At 29.9% G+C, this 23,469-nt stretch overlaps 1 protein-coding gene across 2 annotated transcripts in view; it reads right to left on the bottom strand.

Annotated features, from left to right (window-relative positions):
• The window catches only part of LOC120420072 (palmitoyltransferase ZDHHC20-B), a 34,521-nt gene extending 15,811 nt beyond the window's left edge, over positions 1–18,710 (bottom strand). The window contains exons 1-3 of one of the 2 annotated variants that reach the window (XM_039582994.2): positions 17,922–18,710; positions 10,994–11,115; positions 9–368 (exon numbers count right to left, since the gene is read on the bottom strand). In XM_039582994.2, coding sequence (XP_039438928.1) covers positions 9–368; positions 10,994–11,115; positions 17,922–18,108 — 669 coding nt within the window. In that variant the 5' untranslated portion in view covers positions 18,109–18,710. The remainder of the gene's footprint in view (positions 1–8; positions 369–10,993; positions 11,116–17,921) is intronic. The other variant, XM_039582995.2, reaches the window with a different exon arrangement.
• Positions 18,711–23,469: the final 4,759 nt, after the last annotated feature.

Raw genomic sequence — 23,469 nt, 5'->3', positions numbered from 1 at the left:
CAACCCACCTCCCGCCCGCTGGCACTCCATATCAGTTCCATATACATAACCGTGCTGAACGCCACGTACAGACAGTACACCAGCGCGTAACCCAGGAACAGGATAAAGAACTTGTAGTTGGTAAAGTTGATGCAGTTGTTCACCCAGGGGCAATGGTGGTCCAGCTTGAGGACGCACACGCCGCACACGCTGCAGTGGTGGGCCCGGTCCGGTTTGATGAGGCGACACTTTTCGCAAAAGCGGACGGACGCGTTCAGGGTGCGCGTCACGATCGGTAGCTGTTTCGCGAACGCCTCGAGGATTTGCTTCTGCTCGTCCTCGGACTGAGCCCGCAGCAGCCGGTCCAGCTCGGAGCGTGGCACGCGGAACTGAAAGGGGAGCAAGTGCGAGATTAAGGTACGTGAGGATGGGTCTACGAAAGGTCTATTTGAAAGTTCTATTTATTTTTCAATTTTTATTTCGGAATTTCTAAATTTAGCCTGATGATAATTTAAAAAGTAAGTGTTACAAAAGTTACCTTAAAATAGATATAACTTGAAAACGGTGCACTTTATCAAAATTTCATTAAAGTTCTTTTATTTATTGCAAATTTGAATACACATAAAAAAGGAAAAAGATTGTTTAAAAAATTATAACTTGGTCAAGGATTTTTTTAACCATTCAAAAAAATACTAAAATATATTTAAAAATACAAAAAAAAATTTGATAACATTTTTAGTAACAAAAAGTAAAAAAAACAGCATTTTTTTCATGTATCTATCATTGGCGATGTAGTTTTCATCAATACCTACAACTACAACCTTACCGAAGATATCAAATCTCAGGGATGCCACATTTGTAGATTTTCGAGCACAGGCTAAAAGCTCAAACGAATTGTTTTGCCATGTTATTACATGGTGTCGATCCAAATCCCAAAATAAAATTCCCTGACTTTTCCCTGACCCCTCCAGACCACCAATTTTTTTGTTTTCTATACTAACATATTGTTTGGAGCGTTTTTATGATTTCATGCATTTTCCTTTTTGAATATTGCAAATTTAAGATATAGAGAAAAATAAAGACTTTTTTTTTTATTTTGTCAATAATTTTTTTCTAATCGAACATCCAAAATGTGCAACCATAAAATTGTCATATGTTTTTTATCTGGTGATGCAATTTTAAATGTTGCCTTCTACCAAAAAAAACTACAATTTGTTTTGTGTGGGTCCTATAAACATATGAAACACAATAGCTTACAGGACCTTTAAAAAAACTCTAGAAATAATTAATAATTACAATTGTTGCAAATTTCAAATTGCGATTAGTTAATTTCACTTCACTTCCTAAAGAAAATGTCAAGTTAAAAGTTTTCAAAAAAAAAAAAAAACAATTGAAAATTTGAATTTAAGTAAGAAGTCATGTTTAATTTTAAAATTGTTGACATTTTGCGGAATTTTCAAACGAATTAGGCCAATGCCATTTTTGATTGCGTTTTGCCTTCCTCACCTCACTGAGGCAAGGCTATAAAATCACTCGAAAATTGAACTTCTTAAATATACCTTCTAGATATACCTTCACGTATACCTATCGACTCAGAATCAAATTCTGAACAAATGTCTGTGGGGATGTGTGTAGACATGATTTTTTTTCCACACGATTTTCTCAGAACTGGCTGAACCGATTTTGGCCGAGTCAGCCTTATTCGATTCGTGTTGAGGTCCCATAAGACCATATTAAAATTTATTCTGTTTAGTAAAGTATTTAAAAAGTTATGCTAAGAAAAAGATTTTTGTATCTACAAAAAAGGGTGATTTTTTTTGCATAACCTCAAAAGGCCGGGTCTTTTTGTTTACGTGCAAGAGTCGCGCCAGATGCGAAACGCCCGGTTGCCACATTGCTTCAAATGAGAGTCTGCATGTTTTCTGGAAAAGTCTGTATTAGGTATATATTTTTCATAAACTTATTTTCATTATTACTTTGTAAATGTGAGGAAGGCACCAACCACCTAATGGTGGATTAAGAAACGTTTTTTTATTAAAAAAAACTAAAGGTTTTGGAGACAAAAACTTGAAAAAATATGTAATTTTGTAGAACCTTAAGAAAGTTTAAAACAAAATTGAAAAACTAAGAAAAATATACAACTAAATGAAAAAATTTCAAGTACATGTTTACGGTTTTAAAAAAGATCTAGGTATGTTTCAACAATCAATGTATTTAAAGTAAACGGTTTTCTGGATATTTGAAGAAAACATCTTCTAAAATAATTTTACAAAAAAAATATTTTTGCCATAAAATTAAAAAAAAATGGTTTATACTTTGACTAGAGCCTACAGACGATCATTCACACGATCAATACATTTTATAAAAATATAAACAAAATACAACCTGCTCGAGCTTTTCAAATAGTCATTATTTATCAAACTTAGATAATTGGGTGTTTTGGAATAGATTCCAAATTTAAGCTCGATCTGACCACAGGAACTCCTCCTTGTAACCCCTTGAATGTTGTTTGGGGAAAATATGTGAAATGTAGTTGTACAATCCCTATGAAATCTCTGATGCTGACAAATTTACGGGGAGACCATATTTTATAAATTCTTGAACTCTCAAATTCCTTTACTCAGAATTGTTACGAAGAAATCGAAAAAAATCCGCGCCATCCCAAAACCCAATCCGCGCAAAATCCACGTTATTTTAAGAAAAATAATTTTGCGACAAACATACAAAAAAGTTTTATAATAAATTCAATTTTGAAATCTCAGAACACAAAATCTTGAAACGCTGAAAATGTATTTTTGCTAAAAAAAAAAACAAAAATTTCAACATTTAGAAATGTGAAATCTTAATAAAAAAATAATAAAATTTAAAAATTGTAATAAATTCTCGATGTTTGAGGTTTTAAATTTAAGATACAGTTCATACTCGATGATCTTACCAGAGAGAATACATACTCTTTGATCTTACCAAAGCGTCACTTAGAAAAATCGAAGCAAATTTTCCTACATCTTCTTCTCAAAATTTCTTTAACCGAAAAAAAACTCTAAAAACACTTCAAATTTTATCAGGTTTTCAGGTGACAGAATTTAAGAATTTAAGAATATAAGAATATAAGAATATAAGAATATAAGAATATAAGAATATAAGAATATAAGAATATAAGAATATAAGAATATAAGAATATAAGAATATAAGAATATAAGAATATAAGAATATAAGAATATAAGAATATAAGAATATAAGAATATAAGAATATAAGAATATAAGAATATAAGAATATAAGAATATAAGAATATAAGAATATAAGAATATAAGAATATAAGAATATAAGAATATAAGAATATAGGAATATAAGAATATAAGAATATAAGAATATAAGAATATAAGAATATAAGAATATAAGAATATAAGAATATAAGAATATAAGAATATAAGAATATAAGAATATAAGAATATAAGAATATAAGAATATAAGAATATAAGAATATAAGAATATAAGAATATAAGAATATAAGAATATAAGAATATAAGAATATAAGAATATAAGAATATAAGAATATAAGAATATAAGAATATAAGAATATAAGAATATAAGAATATAAGAATATAAGAATATAAGAATATAAGAATATAAGAATATAAGAATATAAGAATATAAGAATATAGGAATATAAGAATATAAGAATATAAGAATATAAGAATATAAGAATATAAGAATATAAGAATATAAGAATATAAGAATATAAGAATATAAGAATATAAGAATATAAGAATATAAGAATATAAGAATATAAGAATATAAGAATATAAGAATATAAGAATATAAGAATATAAGAATATAAGAATATAAGAATATAAGAATATAAGAATATAAGAATATAAGAATATAAGAATATAAGAATTTCAGAATTTCAGAATTTCAGAATTTCAGAATTTCAGAATTTCAGAATTTAAGAATTTAAGAATTTAAGAATTTAAGAATTTAAGAATTTAAGAATTTAAGAATTTAAGAATTTAAGAATTTAAGAATTTAAGAATTTAAGAATTTAAGAATTTAAGAATTTAAGAATTTAAGAATTTAAGAATTTAAGAATTTAAGAATTTAAGAATTTAAGAATTTAAGAATTTAAGAATTTAAGAATTTAAGAATTTAAGAATTTAAGAATTTAAGAATTTAAGAATTTAAGAATTTAAGAATTTAAGAATTTAAGAATTTAAGAATTTAAGAATTTAAGAATTTAAGAATTTAAGAATTTAAGAATTTAAGAATTTAAGAATTTAAGAATTTAAGAATTTAAGAATTTAAGAATTTAAGAATTTAAGAATTTAAGAATTTAAGAATTTAAGAATTTAAGAATTTAAGAATTTAAGAATTTAAGAATTTAAGAATTTAAGAATTTAAGAATTTAAGAATTTAAGAATTTAAGAATTTAAGAATTTAAGAATTTAACATTTTTTTTGTTCTCTTGATTGTTTTTATTTTATTTTTTATATTTGAATATTGATACCTTTGATTTTTGTTTTCAGATTTTTTAAAAATATTTAAAAATTTCGGATCTTTATTTTTTTTTATATGAATTTATTTTTTTGGGGCTTTAATAATATTTTCCCTAATTTTATTTCCTAATTTCTGAATAATCTAATTTTGAATGTTGGTGGTTTAATTTTTGAATGTTTAGATTTTTTTTTTATTTTTCTTCAAAAATGTTCAAATTAAAAAAAATCTACTGGTTGAATCCCATCTAAAATTCAGAAGTGGGAAGCTTCTGTTACGTCCAATCAAGCTCATATTTGGGATAGAAGCACAGTAAACCCACTGGAACATGCCCAATAATAATTTTTGTTGCTTCCAAATGTCTGTATCTTTAGGAAAAGTTTGAAATATGATTAAGATTCACAAGATTAAAATTGAATGTATCCAGTATAAAAGAACAATAAATAAGGGTAAAAAACATGACTCAAAACATAAAAAAATTAAATATTCAGAGTCAGTATGTTTTTAAATGCGTTGAGTGTAGTCCGTAACAACCCTATTTTTCCATAAATTTTTGTTTTATTTCTTTAATTCTTGAATTTATTTCTTTAATTTTTAATTCCATTTCACCATCACTTTTTTGCTTACATTTTAGATTACACAAAATTAGACTACTTTGGATCATTTTAAAATCATAGTTCAGTTTAATTTTGAGAAAAATAAAAATTTAGATAACGAATACTAAAGTGAAATTTTGGAAAATTTTCTAACCTTATATTTTTTTAGAATTTAAGAATAAGAATTCAAAAATTAAGAAATCAACAATTCCAAAATATCAGAATTTCAAAATTTTAAAATCTTTATGATTTAGAATTTTAATTTTTATTTTTTTAATTTAACATCTTCGAATTTTTTAACTTTTGACTTTTTAAATCATTAAATTTTTCTGACAAAATGTATGATTTTCTCTACGGTCCCTTTATGCTAAGCAAACAACCAATTTTAGAACAAATCTCTGAGGATGGTGGGGCAACTGCCTCATATTGTCCCACCCTGTGTGCGCTAGTAATTTGTTGATAATTTGTAATATTCAGTTGAACGGAAATTCAAATCAAATACAAATTATTTGATTTTTAACCTAAACATATTGCAAACAAGCAACGCGTTTTTCATCATGACCCTTTTCTTAAGTATTTTTCATATGGAGTTCACCGTTCCTTCCGGACTGACCAATATAAAAAAATTAATATTATCACTGTTGTAAAGTTTGGCCTGGATGACATTCAAATACATCATCAAGGGCGAATTTTTAAAAAGAAATGAAATTTTGTAGTAATATTTTTAAGATCATCGAAATTCCCTGACCCAGCTTAAAATTCCCTGACTTTCCCTGACTTTTCCAGGTCAAATAAAATTCCCTGACAATTCCAGGTTTTCCCTGACTTTTCCAGAAATCGACACCATGTATTAGGTTATTTTTTATCATTTTTTTTCACGAAAAAGATAACTGAGCAGTTCTCTCAGATTTCGGTCATTCGATTTTTTTGTATTTTTTAATCCGACTGAAACTTTTTTGGTGCCTTCGGTATGCCCAAAGAAGCCATTTTGCATCATTAGTTTGTCCAAATAATTTTCCATACAAATTTGGCAGCTGGCCATACAAAAATGATGTATGGAAATTCAAAAATCTGTATCTTTTGAAGGAATTTTTTCATTGATTTGGTGTCTTGGGCAAAGTTGTAGGTATGGATATGGACTACACTGAAAAAAAATGATACACGGTAAAATTTTTTTTGGTGATTTTTAATTTAACTTTTTGTCACTAAAACTTGATTTGCAAAAAAACACTATTTTTTTTTTATGTGTTTTAGAGGACATCAAATGCCAACTTTTCAGAAATTTCCAGGTTGAGCAAAACATCTTTGAGCGAGCTATGAATTTTTGAATCAATACTGATTTTTTCAAAAAATCGAAATTTTGGTCGCAAAAATTTTTCAACTTCATTTTTCGATGTAAAATCAAATTTGCAATCAAAAAGTACTTTAGTGAAATTCTGATAAAGTGCACCGTTTTCAAGTTAAAGCCATTTTAAGGTGACTTTTTTAAAAAAAAAAAAGTCGCAGTTTTTCATTTTTTTTAAATTAGTGCCCACCTTTGAAAAAAATATTTTTGAAAAATTGAGAAAATTCTCTATATTTTGCTTCTTCGGACTTTGTTGATACGACCTTAAGTTGCTGAGATATTGCAATGCAAAGGTTTAAAAACATGAAAATTGATGTTTTCTAAGTCCCACCCAAACAACACACCATTTTCTAATGTCGACATCTCAGCAACTAATGGTCTGATTTTCAATGTTAAAATATGAAACATTCGTGAAATTTTCCGATCTTTTCGAAATAAAAACCAAGACTAACATTTTAAAAAGGCATAATATTGAATGTTTGGCCCTTTTGAAATGTTAGTCTTGGTTTAAAAAAATTGAAAATATTTTTTTCGAAAAGATCGGAAAATTTCACGAATGTTTCATATTTTAACATTGAAAATTCAGTCGGAAAATACAAAAATTAAAAATTTAAGAAAAAGACCGATTTCGTAGAGAATTGCTCAACTTTTTGCCTTCCTCACCTCAATGAGGAAAGGCTTTAAAATCACTCGAAAAATAAACTTCTTTATTTAACCTCGTAGACCCACCTTCACGTATACCTATCGACTCAGAATCAAATTCTGAACAAATGTCTGTGCGTGTGTCTGGATGTGAGTCCGTGCACCGAAAAATATGCACTCGATTATCTCCGGACTGGCTGAACCGATTTGGACCGTTTTGGTCAAATACGATCCGTCTTGGGGTCCCACAATACCCTAGTTAATATTATGAAGTTTAGAAAAGTACTTCAAAAGTTATGCTAAAAAAACGATATTAGCTAAACTTCGGAAGATTGTAAAAAGGGTGGTTTTTGTAAGAAAACCCATCATGCTATATATTTTTAGAAAGGTATTTGAAAGACCTTTCCAACGCGTTAAAAAGATTGAAGATCTGACAAACCCATCAAAAGTTATGAGCACTTAAGTGTTATTTATAGACCTTTTTTGAAGCCGGATCTCAGATAATTTGATAAAAAATAAGTGTTATTTATACACTTTTTTGAGGATGTAGTGTCTTTACTTTATGAATGTGAGGAAGGCACCAACCGCCTAAAAGTGGATTAAGTAACGTTTTTGGCTTGATTTTGCCTTTTTTTGCCATCACGTTAAACTCATTTGCGTTTTTGTCATTTGCCCGAAAATCTGCAAAAATCTGGCATGCCTGCTAAACTGCCGTTTTACGGCGATATGATGTATACGCCATTTTGGACATTTTCAATTTTATTGTACAGTCTGATAAAGAATCTTAAAAGCTACCTCCTGACGAAAGAATTTTTCAAAAAACTGCTCTGGGGCCCATTTTATTAAGCAAACAAACAATGATGTATACGCCAATTTTACTCATCATGATGTATGTATACACTGAGAATTGATAGAAGTCAAATTCAATACTGTTTGAATGTTGATTTGAGGTTTTGGGACCAAATCAAGATTGGGCAATATTTTATTACATTATTTCGATTTAATTCTTAAGGGGACGTCCATTAGGCATCATCCATAAAGTACGTCACGTTCTGAGGGAAGAGGGGGGTTTTGAGAAAGCGTGACGTTGCGTGTTAAAAGCATAGGGAAATCGTGACAAAGGGGGATGGAGGAAATTTTGGCTGATTTTATTGTGACGTACTTAATGGATGACATCTTATCCACATCCACGTAGACACTTTTTTGAAAATTCTAGACCCACCCACCTCCTTTGCTGACAATTGTTCATGCAAAAAATGTGTTTATGGAGCATAGACAATCGCTAAGGGAGCGTTATTTTATTACGTAACGCAAAAAATCGGATTTTCAGACCCCCCCCCCCTCGTAACAAAATTTCCATACAAATTTAAAAAAAAATGTATGGAGCGTAACACGGCCTCCGACCCCCCTCCCCCAACTGCGTTACGTAATAAAAGAACGCTCCCTAATACCTTCCCCCCCCCCTTTAAAGTATCCACTTGGACAATGCATTACGGGATCCACTCAGCTATCAAAATAGCAGGTACAAAAAATAAAGCCAGCTTTGATCGAGCAATGTATACATACATCATTGGGCAGGAAAAGTAGTGATTTTTTATTGCTATTTTTACGGCCAAATGATGTTTGTGGTTTAAAATCGTAGAGAATAGGAAAAAACAAGAAATTTTATAGGGGCCACATTTTTATTGTACTTTTTAACAGTTTCTACAGAGCAGATCTCAAATTAGTCATTTTAAATTGAAATAATGAACAAAAACTGAAAATCGTGTCTACAGCAAAATCACCTCAATGGCGTATACATCATATCGCCGTAAAACGGCAGTAAAGCTTAAAAATATCCTGCAAAATACACTGAATGAAAAATACACGCAACTTCTATGAGTTTTTTTGACTTTTAAGTTATAATTAAAATTTGAAGGTGAACCCACGTTTTTTTCGTTATTTTTTTATGTAAATAGCCTAACATGTGACAAAAAACCTCACAAAACATGCAGAACTTTTTAAAAAATGCAAAAATCATTCATTGAACCTGTTTTTTTATGCGGCCTAAACGCCAAAATTTCTAAAAACCGCTTTCTCTACACCACAATTGCACTCAGGACAATGTTTATGGAGACTTTTATTTTTTTTCGATTCCCCGCTATTGGTTGGAAATGTTATACGTCAAAAAACAATTTTAGTACAAATGTAAATGATTCTGTTTTTTTTTAGAGTTGCACACTTTTTTCTTTAATTTTAATTTTTGTTTTTTAATCCGGCTAAAACTTTTTTGGAACCTTTGGTTTGCTCAAATAAGCCATTTTGCAACATTAGTTTGTCTAAAAAAAAATTCCATACAAATTTGGCAGCTGTCCATACAAAAATGATATATGATACACGGTAAAAATTTGCAAAAAAAAGCTTTTTAATTTTTTTTATTTTATAATATGTTTTAGGGGACCTCAAATGCCAACTTTTTTGAAATTTCCAGAACGCGCAAAAAATCTTTGACCGAGTTTTTGACCGAGAATTTTTGAATCAATACTGATTTATTTTTCGAAAAATCGAAATATTGGTCACGAAAATCATTCAACTTCATTTTTCGATGTAAAATCAAATTTGCAATCAAAAAGTGCTTTAGTGAAATTTTGATAAAGGGCACCGTTTTCAAGTTATAGCCTTGCCCACCTTTAAAAAATATTTTTGAAAAGCTGAGAAAATTCTCTATATTTAGCTTTTTTGAACTTTGTTAATACGACCCTTAGTTGCTGATATATTGCCATGCAAAGCTTTGAAAACAGGAAAATTGATGTTTTCTAAGTCTGCACTCAAACAACTCACCATTTTCTAATGTCGATATCTCGACAACTTATGGTCCGATTTACAATGTTAAAATATGACAAAAAACGTTATTTAATCCACCTTTAGGTGATTGGTGCCTTCCTCTCATTTATAGAGTGATTCCAACCCCTCTAAATTGTTCAAGAGGTTCTTCTAAACATAAGTGCCGAGCAAAAAAAAACAGACTACCTACAGACTCTTTGTCAAGATTATACAGACACCGCATTTGAGGAAAATGGCATCCCTCTACTGTGGGGAAATAGATTGAGGTTATGCAAATTCAGAACGTTTTTTAAACTGCTTGTAATTTTAGATAGATAAGTCAGTTCTTAAAAATCCATAATCCACAAGAAAGGTAATTTCAGAACCTTTCTGAAAATATATAATTTATTGCAACGGCGTTATCTGTTTTGGACCAAAACCAAAACTTTTGGTAAATGCTATTGCAAATAAATAAATAAATAATTAAAAAAGCAATTCTCGTAAAATATTTCAATGATTAATATTGTTTATTGCTTTTTTTGATGGCGAAAGGGACAAAACAAAGAGTTTAAGTAAGACTAATTTGAGTTTATTGCGAAATCCAACGAAATCAACAATAATCATACATTTTTAAGTTTACACTTTTTTTTTCAAGAAAATTTATAGAATTACATTTTATATCTAATTTTTAACGATTTTTGTTTTTCAAGCTTTATTTTTTATTTCCTGATTTTCAGACATGAATGGCACTGGGATACAAATAAACTAATTAATATTTGCGAAAAAAATATATGAAAATTTATATTTGCAAACTTAAATTAAACAGTTAATATATTTCCTTTTGTCGTCTAACCAACCAAAGTCCCATTTAATCCGTTTCAGATAACAAAATTTCTAGCAAAAAAAAAAAAAAGGGAATGCTTGCTCAATAATTTGCACACTTTACCTGCCCTATTTTTACGCCACCTCTCTCCCGAAGCATTTATCTTATCAAAAATTAATATTGACACAGAACCAGTGTCGTGCGTTTCTCCATAATGCATGGGATACCTTTATCTCTGTCTCGCTTTTTACCCTATTCCTGGTTGAACCCAAATTTATAGCTTGGAACGTTTTTTTTTCGGTTTCGATTCTTACCCTCGCCGGAACCCGGCCAATGTCGGTGAACACGGTCCGGTAGTAGGACCACAGGAACATCACCAGAATCAGATGGTAGAAAAGGAGAAACAGTATCCTCTGGAGTACGCCGGTGACGGTGACTGAAATTTAAAGAGAGAGAGAAAAACAAAGCGACAATGAAACAGAAAGTTTGCAAATTGCACCGCATTACATGGCTTTTCAATTAATTGTTATAATTGTATAGTGTAGCAGGCATAATAAATAAAAAATAACAAAAAGAAAATTGTTTATGCGGCGGATCAAAAACTAACCAGCAAAAAAAAGTTGTTAACGTCAATCGCGAAGAAGGAAAGCCCATAATATGCTGCACATGCTTCACTCGTTTCATGGTCTGTTTGGCCGAGTGTCACGTTTTATCGGCTCTAGAGCATGCAAATGCCGATATTACTACACACCAACGGCAGTGTTAGTGGTGGTGCGATTTGTGGGTGGGTGGAAAAGTGTACTTCATTCAGAAAGTCAATAAACCGACAGTGTTGTCAAACAAGTCAGTTACTATTTAGAGAATAAGAAATACTAACAAAAATAATGATTAAGAGCGAGTTTTTCACCAATGTGTAACAGGTCGTATCGAGGTGCTCCGATTTGGATGAAACTTTCAGCGTTTGTTTGTCTATACATGAGATGAACTCATGCCAAATATGAGCCCTCTACGACAAAGGGAAGTGGGGTAAAACGGGCTTTGAAGTTTGAGGTCCAAAAAACCTAAAAAATCTTGAAATTGCTCGCATTTCCGTAAAACTTCATCAATTCCAACTCTCTTTGATGCATTCGAAAGGTCTTTCGAAGCACTTCAAAATGTGCCATAGACATCCAGGATTGGTTCGACTTTTTCTCTTAGCTTTTGCAAATTACTGTCAAAAATGGATTTTTTTAAAACCTTAATATCTTTTTGCAACAGCCTCCAACACCCATACACCCATAGGTCAAAAGATAGGTAATTACATGGACTATAAGCCTATGGTATTAACTTTTTGGCCAATCGCAGTTTTTCTCATTGTTTTTCGATTTTTCTAGAACAAACATTTTACAACGTTAGTTTTTGGCCGGTAGGCCGCCATAGCGGCACTTTTTAGTCTCAATTTTGTCATATTCGGAATCCTCGGACAATTTCACGTAAGTTAGAAGTATTGGAGTTGTAAATTTGGTTCGATAATGACATTTGAGAAGGGCGTAAGTGTTTTCAATATTTTTGTAATCCGGAATTTAAATATTGCTGTGTCTCAAAGCCGTTGCTTCGTATCAAAAAGTGGTCAAAGACAAACTTGTAGGAAATTTGACGGGCTTTCCGAAAAAATACACTGAAACGAAGAAACTATCCACTTTTATGAGATTGTTTGATTTTCAAGTTTAAAAGTCAAATTTGAAGGTGAGCCCACGATTTTTTTTCATTCAAAATTTTTGTGAAAAAAGCCTAATGTGTTACAAAAAAAAAAACTCACGAAAAATTCAGGATGGAGCAACTCACCTAAAAAATGCAAAAACCATTTACTGAAAATGTTTTTTTTTTCCAAAAGTGCTCAAAATTTCAAAATTTTCAAAAACCGATAACGAGAGACGATTTTCCAGACAATTTTGCATAAAAGTCTCCATATTGACCATTGTCCAAAGTCCAATCCTTGTGAATACACCATATACACAAAAATGGCTTATATAGGGGAGAGTGGGGAGACTTGATCCCAAGCCTGTATCTCGTCAGCATGTGGGTAAAACAATTAGCTTTGTTCTAGAAAGTTGTGCGAAATTGACTAAAACTCATTGTAGAAAACAAAGAAAAAAATTAAAAAATGTTTGGATTGAGTTACACAAATTTTTCTGAGATGTGCTGCAAAAAACTTCCAAGAGATCTTTTTTCTTTGTTTTGATAAGTATAGAAAACACTCAAAAATTATTCAAAAAAATATGTTTTATACATTAATTGTTTGATAAACATATCAACTCCAAAACCCTTACGCGTTTGACGTTAAATTTATTGTCATACTATTTTTACAATCAATTGTTTAAAAAAGTGCATTAAGGGAGACTTGATCCCTGCATTTTTACAGTCACTGGAATCAGCCTCAAGATTAAATAATTTGGCTGGGTTTTCGTACATAGTTTCCTTTAGTATAGTTGTACATAACTAACTGCAGTTTGAACCATTTTTCAAAAGTTTTGTAAACAAAAATTACCAGCTTTTGTAAACATGCTCAATTTTGGTCTAAAAAAGAAAATTTGAAGTTTTTAAATATTTTACATGCTAAACTTGTTATATTTTGAACACAAACGTACAGGTGTAATGTGAAATTGCTGTATCTTATAGAAAATTAAAAGTTTGGATGAATAAGAAACATTTTGATTAAGATTTCTTCAAAATGTTGAAAGGGGGATCAAATTACCCCCAACATTTTGAAAATGCCGGTTTAAAATATTTTTTTAAAAAGCTTGGCATTATTCGAAGAGTTTATCTGATGAAATACTCTTATCAGCCAAACATAGTTGAATGCTTAAGCTTTCAATTCATGCAAAAAGATCATAGTTTTGTGAGAAATTGACAGAGTTATGTGCGATACAAAAAAAGGGGATCAAGTCTCCCCACTCTCCCCTACGCGTAGGATAACATGTCTACAAAGTTTAATTGAAAACGGAGAGGGTCGAGAAAAAAGAACCTAATGGATTCCTGTTTTGGGCTGGAATTGCTCATTTATTTATCTATCTTAGTAATTTTTCGTTCATCTATGACAGATGTTTTCGATGTGGCGAAGAATATCACTGAGAACATCATGGAATCATCAGGTGAGGAGATTTTTCTGCTGCATATAGAGCATTGTGATGTCGTTTCCGGGTTTTGCCTTCCTCACCTTACTAAGGAAAGGCTATAAAATCACTCGAATAATGAACGTTTTAATTAGATCTCCTGTACCTACCGTCATTTGTACCTATCGACTCAGAATCACCAGCTGAGCAAATGTCTGTGTGTTTGGCTGTATGTAGATATGTGTACCAAATCACTGTCACTGGAATATCTCGTCACTAGCTGAACCGATTTTGACCGTATAGACCTCATTCGATTCGTCTTGGGGTCCCATAAGGCCCTATTGAAATTTATAAAATTTAGTAAAGCGCATCAAAAGTTATGCTTAAAAAACTGCTGCATATAAATGGGAACCTGCCATATTACATATTTTTGGAAAGGTTGTGAAATGACCTTTCTTGTGGATTAAGAATTTTCAAGATCTGACTTATCTATCTAAAATTACAAGCAGTTTAAAAAATGGTCTGAATTTACATAACCTCAAATGGTCGGGTCTGATCGCCTCAAATTTCCGTGTAGAGGGATACCATTTTCCTCAAAGCCGGTGTCTGTATAATCTTGACAAAAGTCTGTAGGTAGTCTGTTTTTTTTGCTCGTCTCTTATTTTTATAAGGACCCCTTAGGTGCTGCGATCACGTTAGGAGAGATTCATAAACCATGTGGACACCTTAGGGGGGTTGGAATCACTCTATAAATGAGAGGAAGGCACCAACCACCTAAAGGTGGATTAACCCTCTCCCGCCCATGGTTACTCCAGAGCACCAAAACTTTGAACTCAAATATCTCGGAACTGACACAACTTTTCATGGTGCTTTAAGTTGCAGGTGTTCATGTAGAATGTATACTAACATCTCCCCAAATTTCATCAAATTTGGTTAAGCACAAGCAAAGTTACAGTGTGAAATGTAAACAAAAATGGGCCAATTTAAGGGAAATAAATAAGACCTGTTTTTGAAAGCCCGTAAAAATTACCAAACACAAAATTTTATGAAACAAAAAATGTTTTGCTATCATTTGAACCTTGGACAAGAACCCCTGTCAATAACATTGTGAGTTTGGACTGGTTTTAAGTGTTTTTCAACCTTTTTCATTTGGTGCACCAGAGCACCACCTAGGCATATGAGCAACTAAATATTCAGGAGCACTTTTTTCTAAATAACAGAAAGAGCTTATTTTTATCAAACCAAATTTTTTTAAAAACGTTTTGACTATTCATAAACAAGACAAAACATTGTTATTAGACCGACAGTTTTATTATTTTCCTCATTTTTCATGAAAATGGTTGTCTGTGGGTTTTGAATGAGCCAATCAAAGAAACCTGAAAATGCAGAGATTTTAGAATTTGTAGTTAATACTTCAGAAAAATGCTCTTACAGCAAAGAATAAGTAGTTTTTAACATATTTCGAAGCGTTTTCAAACAAATGAACCAATAGATTTGAAGAAAACGAGATTTTGTGGTTTAAAAAAAAGTTGCTCATCTTCCTGATGGTGCTCTGGTGCACCACTTCAAATTCTACTTTTTTGCCAAAATTCGATGTTTGTGGATCAAAGTAAGGTATTTCCTGCATTATTGTACCAAAATTAAGCCATTTACTATTTTTACGATAAGCAAACAGCTCTAGGCGTTAGAGGGTTAAGTAAAGTTTTTTTTGTCATTGGTTAGGCTAAAAATACTGCATAGAAATACCCAATTTTGATATTAATAGTGCAAATAACAGCACCCAAAAAGTGCCCTTGCACTATTAAATTATTGAAAGGTAAAATACCTTGAAATCATAGGGACCCCCCAGCCCCCCTCCTGGTACCGCCAGTGCAGTAATACCAAAATTTGATATTCCAAGGACGTGGGAATACCATAAAATAAAACCATGGCAATACTAAATTTTGGTACTCAAGCAACGCTCCCTGTTATTTGCTCAAGTAATACCAAAATTTGGTATTCCCGTGTTATTTAACCCTGCTCAGGAAAAACAAACGGCAAACAAACATACAAAGTACAAACTCGCACTTTTTGACAGTTTGCCAGCTTTGTTTGTTTGTACAAACGTCGTGCCTTATTTGTGAGTTTGCCACAAACAAGTTTGCTAGTTTGACAAACTGTTTGTTTGTTTGTTTGTTTGCTTGCGGTAGTGTAATGGCTACTTTACGGTTTGGTCTACTCGATGCGCCACTCTTAAACTAATATCAAACAAAAAAAAAAAGATTTTCATTGGCTCTACAATTTTGTAGAACAAACCAAAGCTGTAAAACTCTGAACAGTTATTAGTGATTAAAAAATGTCATTTTTGCATGAAACACATTTTTCACCAACTTTAGGCACGGGTATCAATGGGTTAATCTCAACAAATTTCGCTAAAAATTGGCACAAATTCTTAAAAAAAACCTCAAAAACCGTTTTCCGTTTGTATAATAAGTAGTAAATTGAAATAAAAAAATAATAACGATTTGAGAATAGTGCGCTGACCACGGGGACGCGCTGTCTTGTTTTTGCATGCTCATTTTCATTTCTTTTGTGTCGCTGTTTGTGTGCTTGGGTGCGTGATTATTATATATAGGTAAAGGGATTTTATTAAATGATCATTATATTGCATTATTACATTTAATTGATTATATAACCACACTATATTTTACTCTTAACACATTATACAAAACACATATGAAACTGTTAACAGGAGCGTTTGGTACGGTATGTCCACGCATCCTTCCTCTCCTGTAGATTCTGTGAAATGTGCTCCGTTCACAGAATCTGTTTCTGCGGTTAATGCAACGCAGTAGGCCTGGTCGCTTTAATTTATGCAATACATCTTCGGGGTTACTCAAGTGTACTGCAATAATTAATATTGACAAGAAAGAACTTGGGGCGTAATCTAACCCCAAGTTCTTCCAGGATGCTTTCTTCGGACTTGCTCTGCTTGTGTTCGATTAGATTAGATTAGATTAGATAAAAAATAATAACGATTTGAAAAATGCTCACAAAGACAAAGAAAACTATTTTTCGATTGATACATTCTGCAACAATGTTTGAAAGACATGGCCGCCAAATGGCCAACAGGGAATGATATCTTTCAGAGCCTTAACATGCTTAATATGATTGCCTGAAAGGCAAGAACATTGATTTTAAATTGTTTTCTTCTATTTGACTTTTATTTTCATTAAAATTATGATCCACACGGGTTGAAATTTACTTCCCTTGTCAAAATTAATACTTGCAGTACATCGGAGAACACCCCAAAAATGCATAACAAAAAAAATATATATATATATAAGCGCTACTGCGTTTGGTTTGCTGCAGAGAGGACTCACACTTCACAGATTCTACAGGGGAGGAAGGATGCGTGGACATATCGTATCAAACTCTCCACCGACTCTCTTTCTAGGGTTTTTACCATAACAATGTAAAATGGATGTATGAGTTGATTTTTGTTTCCAAAAATTATAAATCGAGAAATAAATCTTGAAGGAATCTACGCAATATCTTATTGTTTGAATAAGATGTATATTTAGATGTTTTAAGTTAGAAACTTTCTTCGTTTGTGTTTTTATTGTCATTTTTTGTTAGTGACTGGTAGACAAAACAATCACTGATCTTTTTTTTTACATGGGGAATCTCTTTCCTTCTGGCTTGACCGCATACACGGCGTAAAACTCAAATCGAATTAGCCCGCTCATTTGATCTTTGACCGTAGCGTAGCACCCGTCCGTCTGAAGCAAGAGATTGCATTCTAATTCTAGCATCGTCAACGGTCTACTTCCAGTTGATTTCTTACGTTCGCTCCATCAGAGAATAACAATCCTACTGAACTAAATATTCTTCATTACGTTTGCGGTGACTCTTGCGAGTGGCGGGTGCTACACACATTATCTGTTATCGATGAAGCCTTTCCCGCGCTCGCTAATCACACCAACTGATAAGATTCCAAAACTCGAAACCCGACCAACGTGAATCACAACACACTTCCGCAGATATGACAACACTGCCAACACCTCTCGCTGGAAAGCTATGTCCAACCATGCATGGTTCCCTCGAAGCCAACGACCGAACCTACTAGCAGTAGCTTACAGTATAAGTAAGTGCTGGGGCGTTTACTTACAAAACGTGAGCTGCACCACGAACGCGTAGTAGGACCAGGCAATGACCGCCACTATGAACAGCACCGGGAACCACTTCATCGTCCGGACGCAGCAGGCGCACCGTTCCGCCCGGGGACCACCTCCGGACGAGCCACTGCTGTGGCTGCTGTTCCGGTGGTAGTGGTCATAGTTCCCCGCCACGGACATACTGCTGCTGCTGCTGGTTCCGTCGTCGGCCCGGTGCTAGCTGCTGTCGTTCCGTGTTCCGCCGTCGCGGTTGTCCTTCAGCACTTCCAACACTGCTGACTGAGAATGACTTGCTTGCTCAAGAGCGACGACGACGACGGCCTTGGTAAAACCGAAAAAAATGAAAAGCAATTTCGGCCCTAATAAGGCTTCCCCGCGATGGGAGGGGTGGAGGAAATTCGGGTTTCTTCCAGCGGAATTTTGGAAACCGGAGGAATTGATTGTATCCGCAGTTGCTCAATTATTCACTACGGTTACGCGATCGCAAACGCGCACACACATTTTCGGAATTTACGGGACAACAAATCCGGAACAAAACTACGAACTACGGAGGTTTCTCGCGAAGGAATCACAATATTATTTCTAAGGGATTGCACTGAGCACTGTGTATTGATTCGGGGAAATTCTTCAACCTAACTTTGTACACTAGTTATTCATGCTAGAGAACAAACTACTAAACTCTGGTGCTGCTGCTCCTTTGCTGGAGAGTGATTTGCGTTTGAGTCACTTTTTTTCCTCTGCTTTTCGTTTGCACTAAAATCTAACTGAATGGATTGATGGTGGAACAAGGCAGATAGAGGAAAAGAAAACGTCAATATTGTTGTGTCACTTTTTATGTTTGACGTCTAACGCAAGGGCCAAACTCAGGGGGTTTCAAAAACAATTTCGGGAGTTTTTTTTTTTAAAAGGACCAATAAACCAAATTTTCAATTTTTGCTTTTTCGGTGTTTTTTAATACCCCTGACTCAAGGCGGTTCTAAAAACACCCAAAAATCGAAAACTGGAAATTTGGTTTATTGGACCTTTTCAAAAAAACTCCAGATTTGGAGTTTTTAGTTTTTAGTGTTTCATTTTTTGTTTATTGTTTTTTGTTTTTTGTTTTTTGTTTTTTGTTTTTGCCTTCCTCACCTCACTGAGGCAAGGCTATAAAATCACTCAAAAATTGAACTTTTTAAATAAGCCTCCCAGATATACCTTTACGTATACATATCGACTCAGAATCAAATTCTGAGCAAATGTCTGTGCGTGTGGATGGACGTAGAATTTTTTTTCTCACTCACTTTTCTCGGAACTGGCTCGACCGATTTTGTCCGGATCTATGTTTTTGGATTTGCCTTCAGGTTCTTTAAGTCTTTTTTAAATTTCATCCGGCTTGGTGCAGTACTTTAAAAGATATGTTCGAAAAACTGTTTTGGTTGATACTAAAAAGGGTTATTATTTACATAATTTGAAAGCTCCGGCGGATAGCTGTCGGAACTTTACGCTCAGTGCACGCACACAAACACTGCAGTGCTTTCAAATGGTTCATTAAATTTATCATACCTAGATGGCAGCACTCAGATGTATAGTGTCTTTACTAAGTAAGCGTTAGCCAAAGCTTTCGTAGTGTGTGGTTGCAAGGCTTTTAGGAGGAAGGCAGCAACCACCTTCCGGTGGATTAAGTAACGTTTTGTTTTTTGTTTTTAGTTTTTAGTTTTTAGTTTTTAGTTTTTAGTTTTTAGTTTTTAGTTTTTAGTTTTTAGTTTTTAGTTTTTAGTTTTTAGTTTTTAGTTTTTAGTTTTTAGTTTTTAGTTTTTAGTTTTTAGTTTTTAGTTTTTAGTTTTAGTTTTTAGTTTTTAGTTTTTAGTTTTTAGTTTTTAGTTTTTAGTTTTTAGTTTTTAGTTTTTAGTTTTTAGTTTTTAGTTTTTAGTTTTTAGTTTTTAGTTTTTAGTTTTTAGTTTTTAGTTTTTAGTTTTTAGTTTTTAGTTTTTAGTTTTTAGTTTTTAGTTTTTAGTTTTTAGTTTTTAGTTTTTAGTTTTTAGTTTTTAGTTTTTAGTTTTTAGTTTTTAGTTTTTAGTTTTTAGTTTTTAGTTTTTAGTTTTTAGTTTTTAGTTTTTAGTTTTTAGTTTTTAGTTTTTAGTTTTTAGTTTTTAGTTTTTAGTTTTAGTTTTTAGTTTTTAGTTTTTAGTTTTTAGTTTTTAGTTTTTTAGTTTTTAGTTTTTAGTTTTTAGTTTTTAGTTTTTAGTTTTTAGTTTTTAGTTTTTAGTTTTTAGTTTTTAGTTTTTAGTTTTTAGTTTTTAGTTTTTAGTTTTTAGTTTTTAGTTTTTAGTTTTTAGTTTTTAGTTTTTAGTTTTTAGTTTTTAGTTTTTAGTTTTTAGTTTTTAGTTTTTAGTTTTTAGTTTTTAGTTTTTAGTTTTTAGTTTTTAGTTTTTAGTTTTTAGTTTTTAGTTTTTAGTTTTTAGTTTTTAGTTTTTAGTTTTTAGTTTTTAGTTTTTAGTTTTTTAGTTTTTAGTTTTTAGTTTTTAGTTTTTAGTTTTTAGTTTTTAGTTTTTAGTTTTAGTTTTTAGTTTTTAGTTTTTAGTTTTTAGTTTTTAGTTTTTAGTTTTTAGTTTTTAGTTTTTAGTTTTTTAGTTTTTAGTTTTTTAGTTTTTAGTTTTTAGTTTTTAGTTTTTAGTTTTTAGTTTTTAGTTTTTAGTTTTTAGTTTTTAGTTTTAGTTTTTAGTTTTTAGTTTTTAGTTTTTAGTTTTTAGTTTTTAGTTTTAGTTTTTAGTTTTTAGTTTTTAGTTTTTAGTTTTTAGTTTTTAGTTTTTAGTTTTTAGTTTTTAGTTTTTAGTTTTTAGTTTTTAGTTTTTAGTTTTTTAGTTTTTAGTTTTTAGTTTTTAGTTTTTTAGTTTTTAGTTTTTAGTTTTTAGTTTTTAGTTTTTAGTTTTTAGTTTTTAGTTTTTAGTTTTTAGTTTTTAGTTTTTAGTTTTTAGTTTTTAGTTTTAGTTTTTAGTTTTTAGTTTTTAGTTTTTAGTTTTTAGTTTTTAGTTTTTAGTTTTTAGTTTTTAGTTTTTAGTTTTTAGTTTTTAGTTTTTAGTTTTTAGTTTTTAGTTTTTAGTTTTTAGTTTTTAGTTTTTAGTTTTTAGTTTTTAGTTTTTAGTTTTTAGTTTTTAGTTTTTAGTTTTTAGTTTTTAGTTTTTAGTTTTTAGTTTTAGTTTTTAGTTTTTAGTTTTTAGTTTTTAGTTTTTAGTTTTTAGTTTTTAGTTTTTAGTTTTTAGTTTTTAGTTTTTAGTTTTTTAGTTTTTAGTTTTTAGTTTTTAGTTTTTAGTTTTTAGTTTTTAGTTTTTAGTTTTTAGTTTTTAGTTTTTAGTTTTTAGTTTTTAGTTTTTTAGTTTTTAGTTTTTAGTTTTTAGTTTTTAGTTTTTAGTTTTTAGTTTTTAGTTTTTAGTTTTTAGTTTTTAGTTTTTAGTTTTTAGTTTTTAGTTTTTAGTTTTTAGTTTTTAGTTTTTAGTTTTTAGTTTTTAGTTTTTAGTTTTTAGTTTTTAGTTTTTTAGTTTTTAGTTTTTAGTTTTTAGTTTTTAGTTTTTAGTTTTTAGTTTTTAGTTTTTAGTTTTTAGTTTTTAGTTTTTAGTTTTTAGTTTTTAGTTTTTAGTTTTTAGTTTTTAGTTTTTAGTTTTTAGTTTTTAGTTTTTAGTTTTTAGTTTTTAGTTTTTAGTTTTTAGTTTTTAGTTTTTAGTTTTTAGTTTTTAGTTTTTAGTTTTTAGTTTTTAGTTTTTAGTTTTTAGTTTTTAGTTTTTAGTTTTTAGTTTTTAGTTTTTAGTTTTTAGTTTTTAGTTTTTAGTTTTTAGTTTTTAGTTTTTAGTTTTTAGTTTTTAGTTTCTAGTTTTTAGTTTTTAGTTTCTAGTTTTTAGTTTTTAGTTTTTAGTTTTTAGTTTTTAGTTTTTAGTTTTTAGTTTTTAGTTTTTAGTTTTTAGTTTTTAGTTTTTAGTTTTTAGTTTTTAGTTTTTAGTTTTTAGTTTTTAGTTTTTAGTTTTTAGTTTTTAGTTTTTAGTTTTTAGTTTTTAGTTTTTAGTTTTTAGTTTTTAGTTTTTAGTTTTTAGTTTTTAGTTTTTAGTTTTTAGTTTTAAGTTTTAAGTTTTAAGTTTTAAGTTTTAAGTTTTAAGTTTTAAGTTTTAAGTTTTAAGTTTTAAGTTTTAAGTTTTAAGTTTTAAGTTTTAAGTTTTAAGTTTTAAGTTTTAAGTTTTAAGTTTTAAGTTTTAAGTTTTAAGTTTTAAGTTTTAAGTTTTAAGTTTTAAGTTTTAAGTTTTAAGTTTTAAGTTTTAAGTTTTAAGTTTTAAGTTTTAAGTTTTAAGTTTTAAGTTTTAAGTTTTAAGTTTTAAGTTTTAAGTTTTAAGTTTTAAGTTTTAAGTTTTAAGTTTTAAGTTTTAAGTTTTAAGTTTTAAGTTTTAAGTTTTAAGTTTTAAGTTTTAAGTTTTAAGTTTTAAGTTTTAAGTTTTAAGTTTTAAGTTTTAAGTTTTAAGTTTTAAGTTTTAAGTTTTAAGTTTTAAGTTTTAAGTTTTAAGTTTTAAGTTTTAAGTTTTAAGTTTTAAGTTTTAAGTTTTAAGTTTTAAGTTTTAAGTTTTAAGTTTTAAGTTTTAAGTTTTAAGTTTTAAGTTTTAAGTTTTAAGTTTTAAGTTTTAAGTTTTAAGTTTTAAGTTTTAAGTTTTAAGTTTTAAGTTTTAAGTTTTAAGTTTTAAGTTTTAAGTTTTAAGTTTTAAGTTTTAAGTTTTAAGTTTTAAGTTTTAAGTTATTTGTTATTTGTTATTTGTTATTTGTTATTTGTTATTTGTTATTTGTTATTTGTTATTTGTTATTTGTTATTTGTTATTTGTTATTTGTTATTTGTTATTTGTTATTTGTTATTTGTTATTTGTTATTTGTTATTTGTTATTTGTTATTTGTTATTTGTTATTTGTTATTTGTTATTTGTTATTTGTTATTTGTTATTTGTTATTTGTTATTTGTTATTTGTTATTTGTTATTTGTTATTTGTTATTTGTTATTTGTTATTTGTTATTTGTTATTTGTTATTTGTTATTTGTTATTTGTTATTTGTTATTTGTTATTTGTTATTTGTTATTTGTTATTTGTTATTTGTTATTTGTTATTTGTTATTTGTTATTTGTTATTTGTTATTTGTTATTTGTTATTTGTTTTTTGTTATTTGTTATTTGTTATTTGTTATTTGTTATTTGTTATTTGTTATTTGTTATTTGTTATTTGTTATTTGTTATTTGTTATTTGTTATTTGTTATTTGTTATTTGTTATTTGTTATTTGTTATTTGTTATTTGACCGATTCTTAGCGAAGCTACACCAAAATGTCACATTTTTCAATTTTCAATATGATATTTAATATGAAAAAAATCATTTATATTATGATGCAATAATTGCAATGTGCTTTAATTCTTTCAGTTCAAGGAGCAAAAGATTCGTTTTTTAATTTGTGATAATAAGGCTTTCTAGTCAGAAATTTACCAATACATTCAAAGTATGTTTACATTACAGCTGGACAATTGTTTGCATCAGGTTTTCTATCTCT

The sequence above is a fragment of the Culex pipiens genome, chromosome 3 (genome assembly GCF_016801865.2).
Source record: "Culex pipiens pallens isolate TS chromosome 3, TS_CPP_V2, whole genome shotgun sequence".
Taxonomy (NCBI): Eukaryota; Metazoa; Arthropoda; class Insecta; order Diptera; family Culicidae; genus Culex; species Culex pipiens.
This window is presented reverse-complemented; position numbering and strand designations above follow the sequence as displayed.